Source organism: Lemur catta, chromosome 4 (genome assembly GCF_020740605.2).
Source record: "Lemur catta isolate mLemCat1 chromosome 4, mLemCat1.pri, whole genome shotgun sequence".
Classification (NCBI taxonomy): domain Eukaryota; kingdom Metazoa; phylum Chordata; class Mammalia; order Primates; family Lemuridae; genus Lemur; species Lemur catta.
This window is the reverse complement of record NC_059131.1, coordinates 67,554,495-67,571,226: the sequence shown is the minus strand read 5'-3', so window position 1 is coordinate 67,571,226 and position 16,732 is coordinate 67,554,495. Positions and strand designations below refer to the sequence as shown.

Sequence of the window (16,732 nt, the reverse complement as noted above, 5' to 3'; positions counted from 1 at the left end):
CTGACCTCTGAGGGCTGCTCTCCCAGGTTCCTTTGCTCTCTGGCTTCTGGTTGGGGTTTGGCCAACAGGAGGATGTCAGAAGGTGGGAGGAATGAGAGGTTGGGGTATATAGTCCACTAGCTTCCTCTCTGCAGCTCCATGGTTCCGGCAGTGTCTGGTTTCCCTGCAGACACAGCTGTAAGCCACAGCCGAGCTGGTGGGGGGCCCCTCTACCACACTTGGCACTCACTGGCTGCAAGAACAGCACTTCCTTCACTCGCCCCTCCAGATGTAGGGGTGGTAATGGTCTCACATGTTGCTAGACCCTGGGCACCTTACCATTCCTTGTTAGTTTCTTAAACCCTGCCCACACCTCTGTAAATTGTCCCTTCACTAAATTCTATTTGGGTAAACCCTTCTGAGTGTGCCTCCTGTCTCCTGCTGGACCTTGACTAATAGTATGCTCCTGCCACACTCCCTCTCAGTCAATGTCGTTCTTCAATGACCTACCCCTTGGGCTAATTCCAGGCTTCAAGTTTTAAAATAGTAGTTAGAGGTTTACCCAACACATCTAGGCAGCCTCAAGAAACAAGCAAAGACTCAGAAATAACCCATGTTGAAATCTTTGATATCCTCTCTGACACCTTTCTCCCATCCACAGTTATTCTGGAATGAGATTCCTATTTGCTGTACATTTGAAATCCATGCTTGTCCAGGTTCAACAGGTTGACTCTGGCTTAAGTCAAGTGGAAAAAAATACCATAAGGTCTCTGTATGCCCATCACGCACCCCCAACTGAAGACATACTCACTTGCCATTGTTAAATATGACAGTGCAGTTGGGCCAACAGTCATGGTTCACCAGGCCCAGGTTGGGGAAGATGCCCACGCCCACTGCTTGCAGGCCTCTCTGGTCACTGAGAGTGAAGCCGTTGCAGTTAATCTACCCACAGGAAAAGATAAAAGAGTCAGTTAACAGACACAGACTAGAGCACCATTCTACCTGGTGAAAGGAGTTTAAAAAAACAGAAGACCCATTCTTGCCCTGGAGATGCTTGGAGAGTCTGGAAACAAAACAACTAGTTCCCTGTTCTCTGCATAACTCCAAATGACCCACAAGATTAATACTATGGGAGAGTCCCATATCTGCAAAAACTGTAGCCCTACCTTGCAAGTTTTTGGTGGTTGTATTCTAAAAAGGCCAAAGATGAAAATGAGGCTGGGTCTGGTAGCTCGGGCCAAGGTCGGAGGATCCCTTGAGCTCAGGAGTTTGAGACCAGCCTGAGCAAGAGTGAGACCCCGTCTCTACTAAAAATAGAAAAATTAGCCAGGCTTGGTGGCATATGCCTGTATTCCCAGCTACTCAGGAGGCTGAGGCAGGAGGATTGCTTGAGCTCAGGAGTTTGAGGTTGCTGTGAGCTAAGTTGATGCCACTGCACTCTAGCCTGGGTAACAGAGCAAGACCCTGTCGTAAAAGAAAGATGAAAATCTCCTTTTTCTGTATATGGGTCTGACATGAGTCTTCTCAGTATCTGTCATGGTTTTTCTCTCCATGCCCTACTCTGTGTGTGTGTGTGTGTGTGTGTGTGTGTGTGTGTGTGTGTCTGCTTCTCCCTCCCCTTCCTCCTTTGTCTCACCCTCAACTCCTGTAGCTGTTCACAAAATAAAATTGACATCGCTTCTGAGTTATTTTGTGTCTGGTGGATAGTTTTATACTCCCTATTCACAATTTTAAAATCTGATGAGTGCCATATTTAACACCTATCTCTGAAATGCAAGGCGAATCAAGTTGGTTGTTACTAATGTGGCATTCAACTGATTTTCTTTTCCTTAAAAGTAAGTCGTTCTTTATAGAAACAGATTCCAAATATCTGCTCTTATGATATGAAAATTGCATAAGAATACATATAACCTAGAATACATTAATAACTGCACATGAATTTCTACTTTATATATAAATAATATATGAACACAGTATGCATTTATGTTTGTTACAGATTTGGAGGAGCATCACTTTCTCCATTTACTCTCATAGGACATTTAGCAAGTGCATGACGTTAAGCCTGTGAGTACCACTGACAAGCTGTATTACTGTCGACAAATTTCTTTCTTCTCTGAATTCTGGTTTTCCCATCTCTTGGTTGAATAAGTTGGACTAGATGAGCTCTAAGGATCCTTTCAGCTCTAACCTTTGGTAGTTATGCAATATGTGGCCCTAGTCCCCAGGCCCCTTAAAGATGTTCAGGATTGGTCTAACACACCAATTCACCCCAAGGCTATAGAGCACAACAATTAAGAGTAGAAGCTCTGGCCCCAGAGAGCACAGACTGCCGCCAGACCTTCCCTGGGCACTGGCTAACCATGTGGCCTTCAGAGGTCATATAACCTCTCTGGGCCTAGGTTCTCTCTTCTATAAAATAGAAATGTTAAAAGCATGGACCTCACCTTGTGTTGTCAAGACTGCATGAAATAATATATGGGAAGCTGTGGTGGTTAATTTTATGTGTCAACATGGCTGGGCCATGGTGCCCAAATGTTTGGTCAAACATTTGTATGTTTGTTTCTGTGAAGGTGTTTTTTGCATGAGATTAACTTTTAAATTGGTGATCTTTGAGTAAAGCAGAGTGCCCTCCACGACGTGAGTGGGCTTCATCCCGTCAGCTGAGGACCTTAACTGAATGAGGGCTGACCTCCCCTGAGCAAGAAGGAATTCTGCCAGCAGACGGCCTTTGGACTCGAGCTACAACTCTTCCCTGGATCTCTAGCCTGCTGGCCTATCTTGCAGATTTTACACTTATCTATCCTCCACAATCTCTCTCTTTCCACAGGGTGAAGACTGGGGAGATGTTGAGTGTGAGCATGCTGTTGTGGCTATGACAACAGCCTGCCCACCGTCACCACATAGGGGACCTGGCCTGCCAGATGGAAGACGTCTACAACCACAGCCCCGGGCCTGGGTCTCCTGATCCACCAGGCCCCCAACCCCACCTCCTGGACTCGCAGCCTCGCCTGGCTTTGGTGCTCCCCCCACCTAGCCCTGACTCCCCTCTCCCTGGCTTATGCCCCTCCTCACTCCTCCCCATCAATCCTGCCTGGTAGACCCGAGCAAAGGTTTCCAAAGTGACCAGTGGGCAGGAAGGGATGGTGATTGTGGCTCTTTGTTTTCAATGTGGAGAGAAGAAAATTTAGAATGCACAGATAAGCAAGAAGATAAATTAACATCCAAATCTACTATCTGGAGATAATAAATAAATAAAAGTTTGTATGTGGGATGCCGATTTCAAATAGGGCAGGAATGACCCCATAGTAGACAAGGCCAAAAAAATAGAGTATGAGATGTGAGGCCTTCATTTCAGATTCTGTCCCCCTTCAGTCCTTTCTTGGCCTCCCCTCTGGCCTGGCAGCTTCTGGAATCTCCTTAGTTGGATAATCCCAGCTGTCACCAACGCACCTCCTTTAAGAGGACTTATATGCTAGAATCTCTGGATTTTTTTAGTTGAGTCATTTAGGTGCCTGTCCCTGGTCTTGCAAATGGAAGGGTGAGTAGGTGGTTCTGCTACATCTGGTAAATTGAGGGCAGACATCCCCAGAGCCCCCAGCTGCCGGGGGAGACACAGTCTTTATGGAAATAGAAATCACCGTCCAGGGCCAATGGGGCTTCCCCTGTAGAGCTGTTCACCTCTGAGAAACCCCACCCTCCCGAAGGGGGAGCAGGGAAGGAAGGAGAAGGACAGGGAGGACGGAGGAGGGGACCAAGGACCCTACCACTCCGAAGATGTGCGAGATGTACTGCATGCTGAACTGCTGGCTCTGGGGCCGCCAGTACTGCAAGAATGTGTCCACGTCCACCCGCAGCTCCTTCTGCTCCTCCTCCCCAAAGTGCTCCACGTGGTTCTGCAAGTCATCCACGGAGACGAGGCAGCCCTCCGTGAGCCCGGTGCCCTCTCTCTCCACCCGCCACATGATGCGCGCTGCCAGCCTGTGGAGAGGGCAGCGTCAGGGGGGCCACTGCTGTATGCATTCATTCATTCATTCATTCATTTCACAAACACTGGGTACCTAATGCACTCCAGGCAAGTGTTGGGCCCAAGATACCATTTTGAACTAGATGGATAGAATTTCTTCTATCATGATGCTTCTTATAGTGGGTGAGACACAGTAAACAAGATCATTTTAAGTAGTAAGTACTACGCAGAAAACAAAGCAGGGTGACATGACAGAAAGCGGCTGGGGGAGGAGACACTGAGGCCATCTGGAGAGGTATCAGGAGGAGGTGCATTGGGCTGCAACTGGAAGGGACAGACAGAGCCAGCTCTGCAAGGCTGCGGAGAGAGCACTTCAGGAGGAGAGAACAGCAAGTGCGAAGGCCCTGAAGGAGGAACGAGCTCTGCACGACGGAGAAACAGCAAGAGGGCCGGGGTGGCTGGCGCACAGGGAGCAAGGAGTAGGGACCAGATAAAGGCAGAGAGGTGCAGCAGCCTGGGTCTGTCCTGACAGTGTGTCTTCCTGAGATGAACGCTGATAAGGAGTTGGACAAACTGTTTCCACTTCTTACTGTGAGCCTGGGCAGGTCACTTGACCTCCCTGAACCTATCTGGTGGCCAGTAAAGTAGGGACAATATTCGCTGCTATACTGCCCTCCAGAGGTATTCAGGAGACAAAGTGAGGTAGTAGATGCCTGTGTCATTTGTGAACTTATTTCTATTCTTAATGATTGGGTAGAGACAAAGTGGAGAAGGCAGTCAGGGTGGGGAAACAGTGTGAGAAAAGGCCCGGAGGCAGCCCCGGCACCACACGGCCAGGAAGCAGGCAGGGCTCTGGCCTGGCAGGAGCAGAGGGCTCTGGGAGAGGAGAGGGAGCAAAAAGGGACAGGAGAGGACCCAGAGAGCACAACGGGGCATACTTCACCCTAGGCTCCAGCTCATTTTGCCAGATCTTCAGGTTTTTTTCAAGAGAAGCCAGAAACCCTAATTTTTAAAATGTGAAATTTCCCAATTTGTAAACATTGGTGGATCAAGTTTAAAATACTAAACACTGGAGAGACAGACAGGAGCAGTCTGTAGGCCGGCTCCAGCCAGCGGCTATGGTTTGGGGTCTCTGCTGCAGACAGCCGGTTCTCCCTCCAAGACCTGAAGGGCGTGAACAGAACAAGTGACCAGATCCGGTCTCTCTAAGCCTCTTTCCTGATTTGCAGTTGGCCTGGCTTCCTTGGGCCTGGGAATGGCGTCACTGCCCCCATCCCCAGCCTGACATTTGGGAATCCCAAGCACCACCCCGGGCCCAGCTCTGACCTGATGTTCTCATTGGGCACCTTCCCGTATCTCTTGATGGCCGAACACTCGTTCTTGTGGTTCAGCCAAGCGTCCTTCTGGCAGGTGCGGTCACAGTAATGGGCAAACTTGCACTGCCCACAGCGATGGAGCTTCTCCTGCCTCTTGAAGCAGGTGTGGCACACAAAGTTAACGAGGCTGCAAATGAGGAAAAGACAGGTAACCGGGGGGCACAGTGGAAAGGGCACCGTGTTGGCTGGTGGGAGGCCGGGGTTCTGGTACTCGCTCAGTGGGCCAGTCCTTGTCTTCCTAGACTTGAGATTCCCACTTCTCAAAATGAGGAACTTGGGCTTCCAAAGGTGTCTTCCAGCTATAACTATTCCTTTAGCAGATATTTTCAAGTGACCCCGATGTGGGGGACACTACTGCCCTTTGCATATAAGCCCTTCAGTTCAATGCAGGCAAGAGTACATTCATGACCTATCTGTGTTAGGCACTGGGAATGCCACAGATTTTACCAGAGAAACTACTGAACTTGCAGCCACCATGCAGTGTGACAAAACTATGACAGGGGAGCACAAGGTATTCCTGGAACACACCAGAGAAGACACCCAAGGAATGCAGGAAGTCTTCCAGGCCAAGGGAATGGGCCGAAATTCCTTATGGTCCCCTGGCCAAAAGTCACAGGTCATCTGCACTGTATCTTGGGAGAAGGCATTTTGTGTGACATGTCCTCATTGTTGAATGTAGTGTCCCCTTCCCAAAAGACTATCAAATCGTAATTATCTACAATATGATGAGATAAGAAGCAGGATAGTGGGGTACATGAAAGGAGGTCTACATGCTATGATATATGTCCCAGTTCTGTGTGTTTTGCAACAGTAAGAATTACAAGGTTACTGATGTCACTAGTGTCATCAGACGTATTCTCCCAGCTCAGAGAGAGGCTGGAAGTGATGAGGAGGAAAAGCGCATGCCCATTCCATGGGTGAGGGAGAGACAAGTAGGAAGATGAGGCTCCTAACTCTGTGCTTCCAGCCTCCCAGTGTTCCCATTACAAAGCCACGTGTCCCCCATATGAAACCTGTCATTCGAACAGAGCAGGCTGCACAGGAACCGTACTTCAAGACATAACCTGACAGCCAGAGTGCAGTCTGATGTGATCCCCTATCTCTGGGCCCCAACTGCACACTCCTGCAATGCAGGGAAGAGAAATCCCTGCCACGGAAGCAAAAAAAAAAAAATGATGAAAAGCAGTTCAGTGATGTGCAGGGAAGTGCTGAGCAACCTGGGAGGAAGTGGATATGTAAACTCAGATTGGAGTCAACAGTCTAAACAGGGATCTCAAAAGTATAAGAAAACAGGGTCTTTTGGAATCACAGAATTCTAGAGCCTGGAGGAAGAAACTTCCACAGAACATCCAAGCACAGAACTCCCTTGTGTCCATCCCTCACCATGAATTTTCTAATTCCCACAGTGAAAAAGAGTTCACTGTTTCTAAGAACAGTTCGTTTTTGGCCAGCCCTAATTGTTGCAAACTTCCTCTGTGTGTTAAGTTTGAATTTGCCTCCCTAGAAAACACTCCTGCACCCTAATTTGGCCCTCTGGATCCTTGCCCCATGGAACAAGCCTGGCCAGGTCACTTCTTCTAGAATCTGAAGAGCACTGCCTTGCTTCCTATTCATTTCCCTTCTCCAAGTTAAATGCTCTGAAATCCTAGAATAATTCCTTGTACTACATGGTTTCTGCAATTTTCCCACCATTCTGGTGGCCTCTGATATGCCTGCAGCAGATCCCTGCAGCCAAAGGAAGGTGGATGTAGCAGGGCAATCAAGTAAGGTCTGGTGGCCAGTGCTAGGGGGTCAGGCTCCAGGAACAGCCTGAAGGCCAGGCCCAGTGGTCCCAGCGCAGCATCAAGAAGGGGAGAGATGGGTGTAGAGTCAGCTGAGGATACTGCATGTGCTGCTGCTCTAAGCTACATCCTGGGATTCCTAGAGGCCAGGGAGTTTTCAGCCTCTGGCTGGCCAACTCAACACACTGCTCTGGCCTCATCTGCTATGAGATACATTCTTGATAATCATAAAGTGCTCAAGGGTGTGAAAGGTCAGTACTTATTTATAGGTTAGAGCAGATTCAAGGTTATCCTCTAATAACATCTTCCTTACTCTACACCAGCCTTCCCTTAAGCTTTCCTGGTGAGAGAGGAGGAGTAGAATTACACTAGCATACTTGGAATTGCACAGAATCCACAGCCCATTATAACTAAGCAGAGGGTGTACGCTGCTTAAGAAGGTCATTTGTCACGAGTGTCCCAGCAGAATAGAGCACATGGGGTTTACGTGGAATGCTGACTATTTAGTGGAATCTCTAAACTCTTGCAGATGGGGAGCTATAAATTTCTCTTGTCTGTCTTGAATCTAGATTGCATTCTCTCACAGGAATTTGAGGCTCGTTAGCAGGGTCTGGTTCATTGCTAATGTACCCAAGTAGATTGGGTCCCAGGAAGGCTCCAAATCTTGTCTCTTGGACACTCAACTGTGAGAACCTGGGTGTCGGCACTTCACAATCATGGTGCCCAGAGCATAGTATCCAGATGTCGTGCTATTTACACTTCCTGGATCTCAACATTGTGCTTCCATTAGTTTCACTTAAGTGAAAAACTCACATTAATTTAAGGTCAGATTAAAAGTATAGTCATTAGAACCTCTCGAGTTTCCTCAAAGGTTCCTCAGAGTTGCCCTCTGTTTGCCCAAAGGGCGTTGCATTTTCTAGAAAGCTTTATGGCGGTACAATTGACATATAATATACTGTACATATTTAAAAGGTACATTTTATAGGTTCTGACATATGCATCTATCCACAGAACCATTATTCCAATCAAGACAATAAACATATCCATCAACCCCAAAAGTTCCTTCTTGACACTGACTTGTTTAACTTGAAATGGAGCCTTCACCTTTGTCCCCATCTGGATGCTTTCCATGTAGCATTCCAAACTGGCAAGATCATTGTGAGTTTTCATTCTGTCATCTTTTATATTGGTGTGCTAAGCTTTGAGTCATCTGCAAACTTGGGAGTATGCCTTAGGTTGAGAAAGAGGAAGGAGGAGAAGATGCCCACCTCTCAGGTACCCGAACCAGGAACAAGGGAGGGAAAGAAAGGGAGGAGAGCCAGGAAATGGTCTGGAGAGGGAAGAGTTAGAAGCAAGCATAATTGTGCTGCCTGTCACTTGTAGCCTGTCACTTGTAACTCCATGCTTGTCTGTTCCAGGGGCTCCCATCAGAATGCAACCCCACATTAAGATTGCTCTAATATTTTACACCCAAATTGATATTTTTAGAATATTCTAGTATAATATCTTTTTATTCATATACATATATTGATGTGTTCATATTTCATGTATACACTGAAATTTGAGCCTACCAAACAAAAACATTACATGTCTCAGTTCTCACTCTGTTTCACTGTTTTAGATTTTAAATACAAATAAAAATTCCAGGTGATCGCCTAGAATAACAGAAGTTTTATTTCTTCATCTTTACAACCACTGCTTATTTCTAATCTACTTAAAATGTGGGAATTTTTAGCATCACAGGGTTTGGAGACATGCACTGAACCTTAAGAACTTAATGCTCAAAACAAACACATATAACTGGGAACATGTGTGTTAGGGGCTGACTATATAACTGAGGGTCCTCAGAATTAACTTCCAAGTGGAATACAATCTTTATTAAAGAATAAATAATTTTAAAATGTGCTAACATGAAGTTTACCCAATAGCAACTTTTCATACACAGATTTTGGGGAAAGAAGGAATGGTTTATCCCTGGCATGGTCTAGGATTGCTGGTGCACGATAGTAAAAAACAGATTGGCTTTTATTATTGTTGTTTTCAAATTCTGTGCAGATAAAGACCCCTTATTTCCTGCACTGGGGATGGACTCCTTGTCCAGCCCTGTCCTTAGTCTACGCTGCCCGGGAGGTTTATTAGGGCAAGTTTTCCTAGCCTGGCTCTAAGAGAAAGAATACGTCTGGCCTGGAGTTTGCCTGCAGGCTTCCATGAAATGACTTACTACACTTCTAATAGGCCCTGATTATGAAATAACCTATCTGCCATGAACTGTAGCTATATTACGTCTCTAAGAATAAATGCCAGTGAAATGGCTCTGATATCTTCAAAGTCACAAACAATCACTTTGACCAAGAGACGGCTGGAAACAGAGCCCTGAGATACTCCAATACAGACTTCACCCCAGGCTGGGTGACAGGGAGACCTTCATAATCACCTATGTGATCATTTTATCAGGCCTGGAATCAATTCAGCTGTCATTTCAACAATATCTCACCATTGTATTATCTCATGAGATTCTTTGCTATCACTTCACTTTAATACACTTTCAATGACTTTTCATAAAAAGAAAATGTGATTCATGATTTTTTTTTCTCATAGTGAACTCACAGTGGGTTCCAAACGTAAACCACCAACTAGTTCTTCCTGGCTCACAAATCTGTTTCATATTCCATTCTATAATTTTGCTAGACCTGGAGCCAAGTTTTAAAAGTTGGTGAAACCCTTAGCTTACTTAAATTTAGGTCTTTTTGGGCTGAGGCTTACCCTTCTCTCCACCACTCACCTGCTTTTAAGGCTTAGCCTTGGGGCTGGAGCTGGAGAGGAGGAGAATGCAAAGTAGAGCTTCTCAAACTTTGATGCACACACATCCCTAGAGAGCCTGTTTAAACTCAGATTCTAATTCAGTAGGTCTGGGTGGAACCTGGGATTCTGCATTTCTAACAAGCTCCCAGATGATGCTGATGCTTCAACTTTGAGTAGCAAGAATGTAAAGGTGAGAAGAAACCCCAATCCTGCTCCTTCTGGTGGGGCACACTGGGAAGTGTCAGGTAGACAAGACAGGAAGAGGAAATAAAAAAAAAAAAAATACCTGTCCATCTGGTTCCCATCTCCCCTCGTTGCAGGGGATGGGTATTATGAAAGGTCAAAGCTGGAGTTGGTCAGAGCTGGGTTCAACTCCTGACTCCAATATCTACTGGCTGTGTGACCTTGACCAAGTCCCCTAATCTTTCTGAGCCTTTGTTTCCTTATGTGAAAGTAGGAATAGCAACACCTAGACCTTGATAACTTTGAAACTAGTGACCATTACTATTGAATGAAACATATTTACTATTTAAAAAATTCAAGCAAGAAGAAAATTACAAAGAAGTTCTGAAATCCCACCACTCTCAGAGTGATTTTAAGAGTTAAATGAAATAACATGTAAAAGTAGCCGGCACAGAACCTGGCGCAGGATGAGAGCTTAGTGGACGTCAATCTGGGCCACCCTCCTGCCTGTCACACAGGGAGGCTGGGCCATGTGATCACTGAGCCCCTGCTTCCCCCCAGCCCACTCAGTCTCAGGCAGCTGCACACAGGGAGACGGAGAACTCTGTGTGGGGACAAGGGCACGTCTCTGACAGAAATACCCATCCCTGCCTCCCTTACTTCTCCCCGTGCAGGATCGTGTCCAAAAGACACGAAGTCCTAAAACTAGTTTTTAGATTCCAGGAGAAAGACCAATTGTCCCAGCCAGGCTTAGCTGGGCGACCTCCGGCGAGTCTCATATTCCTATTCACGCAAGAAGATATTTACTCTAATTTATACAGCACTTTGCCATTTTCAAAGACATGTTTTTCATGATTCTCTTTTTTAAATCTTCACAACAACCACACCAAGAGTAGTGGTGATCGTTATCCCCAAGGGATAGTATTCTCGTGAGGGTCCCTGATGCTGGCAGCTGCTCCAGCAGAGGGCAGATGCAGCCGCGAAGCCCACCTGCTCGCCTGCAGCCCTGAGAGCGCCCTGCCCCGCAGCTGGTCCTCACTCATGCTTCGCTGTGCGGCCCCACTGGGCTCTGTCATCTGTCAAAGACAAGAGGGCTGGAGGGGCAGCTGCTGCTCGGCTCCTTGTATGGAAATAGCCAGTTACTGGACAGATAAATGCAAAGACAAGGCGCCCGCATGGGGGAAGAGCCCTCTGAAATCACAGCCAGAAAGGACTGAACCGACAGTTCTGTCTCTCTGGGATGCTTACAAACCCTCAGCCTGCCAGGTCTCCCCTCAGAAACTGGGGGGAGGTGTTCTGCAGAACATTCCATCTCTCAAGTACCCAGAAAACTTCACAATATTTTAGATTCCTTTTCTCATTCCTTCTTTTTCTGCCTTCTTTCCCTCTCTCCTCCCTCCCTTCCTTCCCCTCTTCCTTCCTTTCACAAGCATTTATTGAGTCTCTGTTATATGCCGTGCACAGAGCTGGGTAATAGCCTTAAAGATAAAGAAGACCTGACCTTGCCTTCAAGCATAAACAGTCCACAAGCATGTGACCTGCTGTAAGGGTCAAGGGAGGGAGACCTGACTTCCACTGAGGTGGGGGAGACGAGGAATCCAGAGAGGCAGCCACCCAGGAAGTGAGGAGGTGCTGTTCTCACCCTCTGAAGATGGGCTGAGGTTGAACTCAGAGAAGGTCAAGGTCTTCAGGGAAGCAGCACCCACAGGAGTCAGAGGCCTCCGTGTGGGGATATGCAGGCACACAGAGGAGACAGGAGTAGCTGCTTGACAAGATCATGGCATTCTTGTTGGCCCTGAACATTATAAACCTCTGTGTGAGAAGTCAGGCGGATTGCTTCCTTGGATTGGACCAAGGAATTGCCAGTTTATATTTAACATCCCTTTTTATTAAAACACCAACTCTCAAGAGTTTCTCTGCCACATTCACAGGACAGGTTCCACACTCCCCACACCCCCCACACAGACGTGCATGCACGTCCGTGTTCCAGCTATGACCACACCCCTCAACTCACATTCGAAGCTCATCCTCAGATGCAAATGAGTGAAGATGGCATCATTATGGAGGCAACCTGCCATTTGATCTACTCTATGTATAAAAGGCAATTATTCCCAAACTGCAGAAGTTAAGGATTATTTAGCAACATTTAGCAATACAGCTCACAACGGGTTGTGACGTGCCAGCATGTCTTGCCTCTGCAGCTAAAAGTGCCAGATTAAAGGCATAAGTCTAGCTGGGTGCCTGTGGCTCACACTTGTAATCCTAACACTTTGGGAGGACAAGAAAGGAGTATTGACTGAGGCCAGGAGTTCGACAGCAGCCTGAGCAAGAACAAGACGTCATCTCTACAAAAAATAGAAAAATGAGCTGGCATGGTGGCACTCGTCCCAGTTACTCAGGAGGCTGAGGCAGGAGGATCGCTTGAGCCCAGAAGTTTGGGGTTGCAGTGAGCTATGATGATACCACTCTACTCTAGCCTGGGTGACCAAGCAAGATGAAGAAAGAAGGAAAGGAAGGAAGGAAGGAAGGAAGGAAGGAAGGAAGGAAGGAAGGAAGGAAGGAAGGAAGGAAGGAAGGAAGGAAGGAAGGAAGGAAGGAAAAAGAAGAAGGAAAGAAAGAGAGAGAGAGGAGGGGGGAGGAAAGAAAGAAAGAAAAAGAAAGAAAGTCTAAATCTACTGTGGTTGTCTTTAGCATCAAGTGCAAACATTTAAGGCTGTGACCTGAATACTTTAACAAACCCTTATTCCTTCATTTTCTGAACTAATTATTCAGAAACTTCTCTAATCCTTTTATTAAATTATTTCCATTTTTAGCATCATTTATCCCCCAGCACCCACCCACCAGCTGTTATCACATGAAAGGCCAACATGTGTGTCTGTGTATCTGCCAGGGCTAAGCCTGGTGTTCCCACAGGCTCACATGGAATCACACTGGCTGAAAGCCCAGCTGTCTCCACTGGACCTAGAGAAGCTCATAACTGGTTCGATTTTCAAAAAAAGCCTGGCTGACAGTAATTTCTTTAAAGGTACTCAGCTTTTTCTCATCTTCTTCTCTATCTCTTCCCCTACACACGTACGTATACATATACATATACATATACACAATCTCCTAGGCACTTTCAGCTCCTTAACCAGAATCGTTTAACAACTGGTCAAGCTTTTATTTAAAGAACTTTTTCAAAAATCCACTAACTGTGCTTTCTCCTTTTTAACATATTTTGTGCTGAATTGGATTAATCTAGAAAATTCATATTATTAGTTGTGGCAGGCTGAATAACAGCCCTCCCCAAATGTCAATGTCCCAATCCTCAGAACCTGTGCATACGTTACCTCCCATGGCAAAGGGGCCTTTGCAGATGTAATTAAAACTAAAAACCTTGATATGGGGACAGTATCCTAAATTATCTAGGTGGGCCTATTGTCATCACACAGTCCATATAAGAAGGAGGCAGGAGGTCCAAGGGGGAGAAGATGCTACACTGCCAGTTTTAAAGACATAGGAAGGGGGCCAGGAGCCAAGGAATGTGGGCAGCCTCGAGAGGCTAAAGATGGCAAAGATACAGAACTGGGATCCCATTTTAGACTTCCAGCCTCCAGAACTATAAGATAATAAATTTGTGTTGTTTTAAGGTTATGGTAATTTGTTACAGCAGCAATAGGCAACTAATACACTGGTTTATTATTGCAAGCACTTATTTCCCTTTTTAGAATAATAACATGTGTATTCCTGGTTCTTACCTATGAGTTTCTGGATCTAACCCTTCTCAGGCCCCAGAACCAGCTTTTGATTCTTCTGAAACTGAGGGATGGATACCCTTTCCTTTATTAAGATTAAATATAATGAACTGGACTGGCAAGAACAAAAGAAAATGAAGTGGGAAATGCTGCGAAGCCCACTTGGGGGCCAGTGAGAAGTGACGGCTGGACAAGATGTGGGGGCATTCAGTCTTGCTTTATGACTCACCCCTGGGTGACCTGGGGAAGGCCCAGGACCTCTCTAAGCCTCAGTTTCCCCATTTGTAAGATAGGATTGAATAAATTCAATGGGTCTCAACCTTCTGGGTTGGGGACCATTTGAAAGTAATGAAAGCTATGGACTTTATCTCCAGAAATAAAAAGCACATATGCACAGCTACATAAACTTCGATCCTCCAATTATAGGTATTTCCCTAGCTAAGGATTCATGGATCCAGATGAGGAACCCCAAGGCTACATAATCTCTAAATTCAAGACAAACTTAGATACACTCAAATTCTGGTACTGCTAAAAAGAAATAATTGAATATATTTTAGTTCCCAGCACTGCCCACAAGCACCATTCCTGTGTGATTTCTTATATTTGATGATAACATAAAATAATAATGAGAGTAAGCTCCATTCCTCTATTAGCATAGCACTCCTCTCTTGCTGAACTAGAGCCCTTTGTGTGTACTGAAGAAATCATGTAACCCATAGACTCTCAGGCTGGAAGAGATCTTCAGGGTCACATTCCCCTTATGTTGCTCGACTCCCCGTGTAAGCAGAACCTTGCCAGGTCTTTACCAGATGGCGAAGGCCTCGCAGATAGCCCTGTCCATCGTCAGACAGCACTGACAGGCCCATTCTTCCTACTGAGCAATAGAGGCTCAGTGCCGAGGGCCTAAAAGCTTCTACATGCCCCAGAAAAAAGTCTAGAGCCTGAAAACACCTTTTAATAATGCTAAAAAATATTTTTTAAAACTAAAACAGCCGGGCGCGGTGGCTCACGCCTGTAATCCTAGCTCTGGGAGGCCGAGGCGGGTGGATCGCTCGAGGTCAGGAGTTCGAGACCAGCCTGAGCAAGAGTGAGACCCCGTCTCTACCAAAAATAGAAAGAAATTATCTGGCCAACTAAAAATATATATACAAAAAAAAATTAGCCGGGCATGGTGGCTCATGCCTGTAGTCCCAGCTACTTGGGAGGCTGAGGCAGTAGGATCGCTTAAGCCCAGGAGTCTGAGGTTGCTGTGAGCTAGGCTGATGCCACGGCACTCACTCTAGCCTGGGCAACAAAGTGAGACTCTGTCTCAAAAAAAAAAAAAAAAAAAAAAACTAAAACAGAAAAAGCAAAATGAAAATCACTAACAATTTCAAAAGCAGAATTGTAAAAATCCATTCAGAAGTGATAAGCAGAACTACACTTCACAGACCATGATGTGGCACCTCCGAAGGTAAGGAGTTCCAGAGCCTACATCATTTTCAATGGCTTGAGCTCTCACTCCTAGGGCTTTTTCCCCTTCCCATTTTGACCTAAAAGATGACTCTGAAACTTCTGTCCAAGGTGCCTGAAGGTTCTAACTTTTCAGTTAAAACAAAAATACTCAGTACCCTCCTTTTTTCCAAATGATAGCTCATTATTTGTGGATGGCTATTAGAAGAGATTCTCCAACCTAACTATATAACATGCTTCAGATTCCTTCACCTGCTTGATTCTGAACTCATTCCAGTTTGACCATATACCTATTATGTATGGATATTGGTTTGATGATGGTGGTGATGGTAATGATGCAATTTTATTCATGTTGCTATAAATTGTCCTCCATGGATTTTATTCTGTAGATCAACTGGGTTATCTAACTGACTGATTTTAGAGTTTGGAAAAAATGAAGGTTCTATTTCAGGGGTCTGGAAGAGTCCTTCTAGGGCCACCCACAGAAAAGTCAAGAATCTAATAATCTCCTTGCTGAAGATATGAGTCACTCTTAAGGCTAAAACCATTTATCTTCTCATTCTACTTGACATGAAATAAACTAAATAAGCTAAAAATGAAAAATAAAAGCATATAATGACAATAAGGAATAGAATAAAAGTAAGCTAAAGAAACAAGAAAGAAACTTAAAGCTTAGATATTATTTTTAAAAGTACACATAAGAAAAATGGATACTTTTAAAAATAAGCTAAAAGAAAGATGCAAAATTTTTAAAAGACATAAATAATTGGGGACTACAAAACAGGTGAAATCAAAACAAAAATGATACAAAAGAATTCCAACAATTTAGAAGACCTGGATAAAAAGGAGTAATAAACAAATGAGGGCCAGATGTGGTGGCTTACGCCTGTAATCCCAGCACTTTGGGAGGCCAAGGTGGGAGGATCATTTGAAGTCAGAAGTTCAAGGCTAGCCTGAGCAACATAGCAAGACCTCTGTCTCTATAGAAAAATTAAAAATTAAAATTAAAAAAAGAAAAATAGTCAAGCATGGTGGCACACACTTGTATTCCCAGCTATTCAGGAGGCAGAGGCAGGAGGATTGTTTAAGCCCAGCAATTTGAGGCTGCAGTGAGCTATGATCATGCCACTGCACTCCAGCCTGGGCAGCAGAGCAAGACCCCATCTCTTAAAAAAATAAAATAAAGACCTGTGAAAAGAAGAAAAAAGTAAAAAAAAGAAAAAATTTTAAATAAGCTATTCATATATTAATACTTAAATATTGAGGGCATCAAAAAAGAACAGAAAATTCATAAAAGAATAAATAATGACTAATAAAAAATGTTAACTTCTCCAACATTAAAAAAAATCAAATTAAAACAATACTAAAAGTTTTTACAGATTAAGTTGGAAATATGAAAAAGTAAAAGATGGCTTTTTCTGTTGGCCAGTATTGGGATGGAGAGACAAGCCCCATGCTACT

The 16,732-nt window shown here is 45.1% G+C and overlaps 1 protein-coding gene across 2 annotated transcripts in view; it reads right to left on the bottom strand.

Annotated features, from left to right (window-relative positions):
• Window positions 1-16,732, bottom strand: part of SMYD1 (SET and MYND domain containing 1) — a 42,688-nt gene that overhangs the window by 19,333 nt on the left and 6,623 nt on the right. For both annotated transcript variants that reach the window (XM_045550044.1, XM_045550043.1), the window contains exons 2-4: window positions 5,270-5,446; window positions 3,744-3,957; window positions 791-921 (exon numbers count right to left, since the gene is read on the bottom strand). In XM_045550044.1, coding sequence (XP_045406000.1) covers window positions 791-921; window positions 3,744-3,957; window positions 5,270-5,446 — 522 coding nt within the window. The remainder of the gene's footprint in view (window positions 1-790; window positions 922-3,743; window positions 3,958-5,269; window positions 5,447-16,732) is intronic.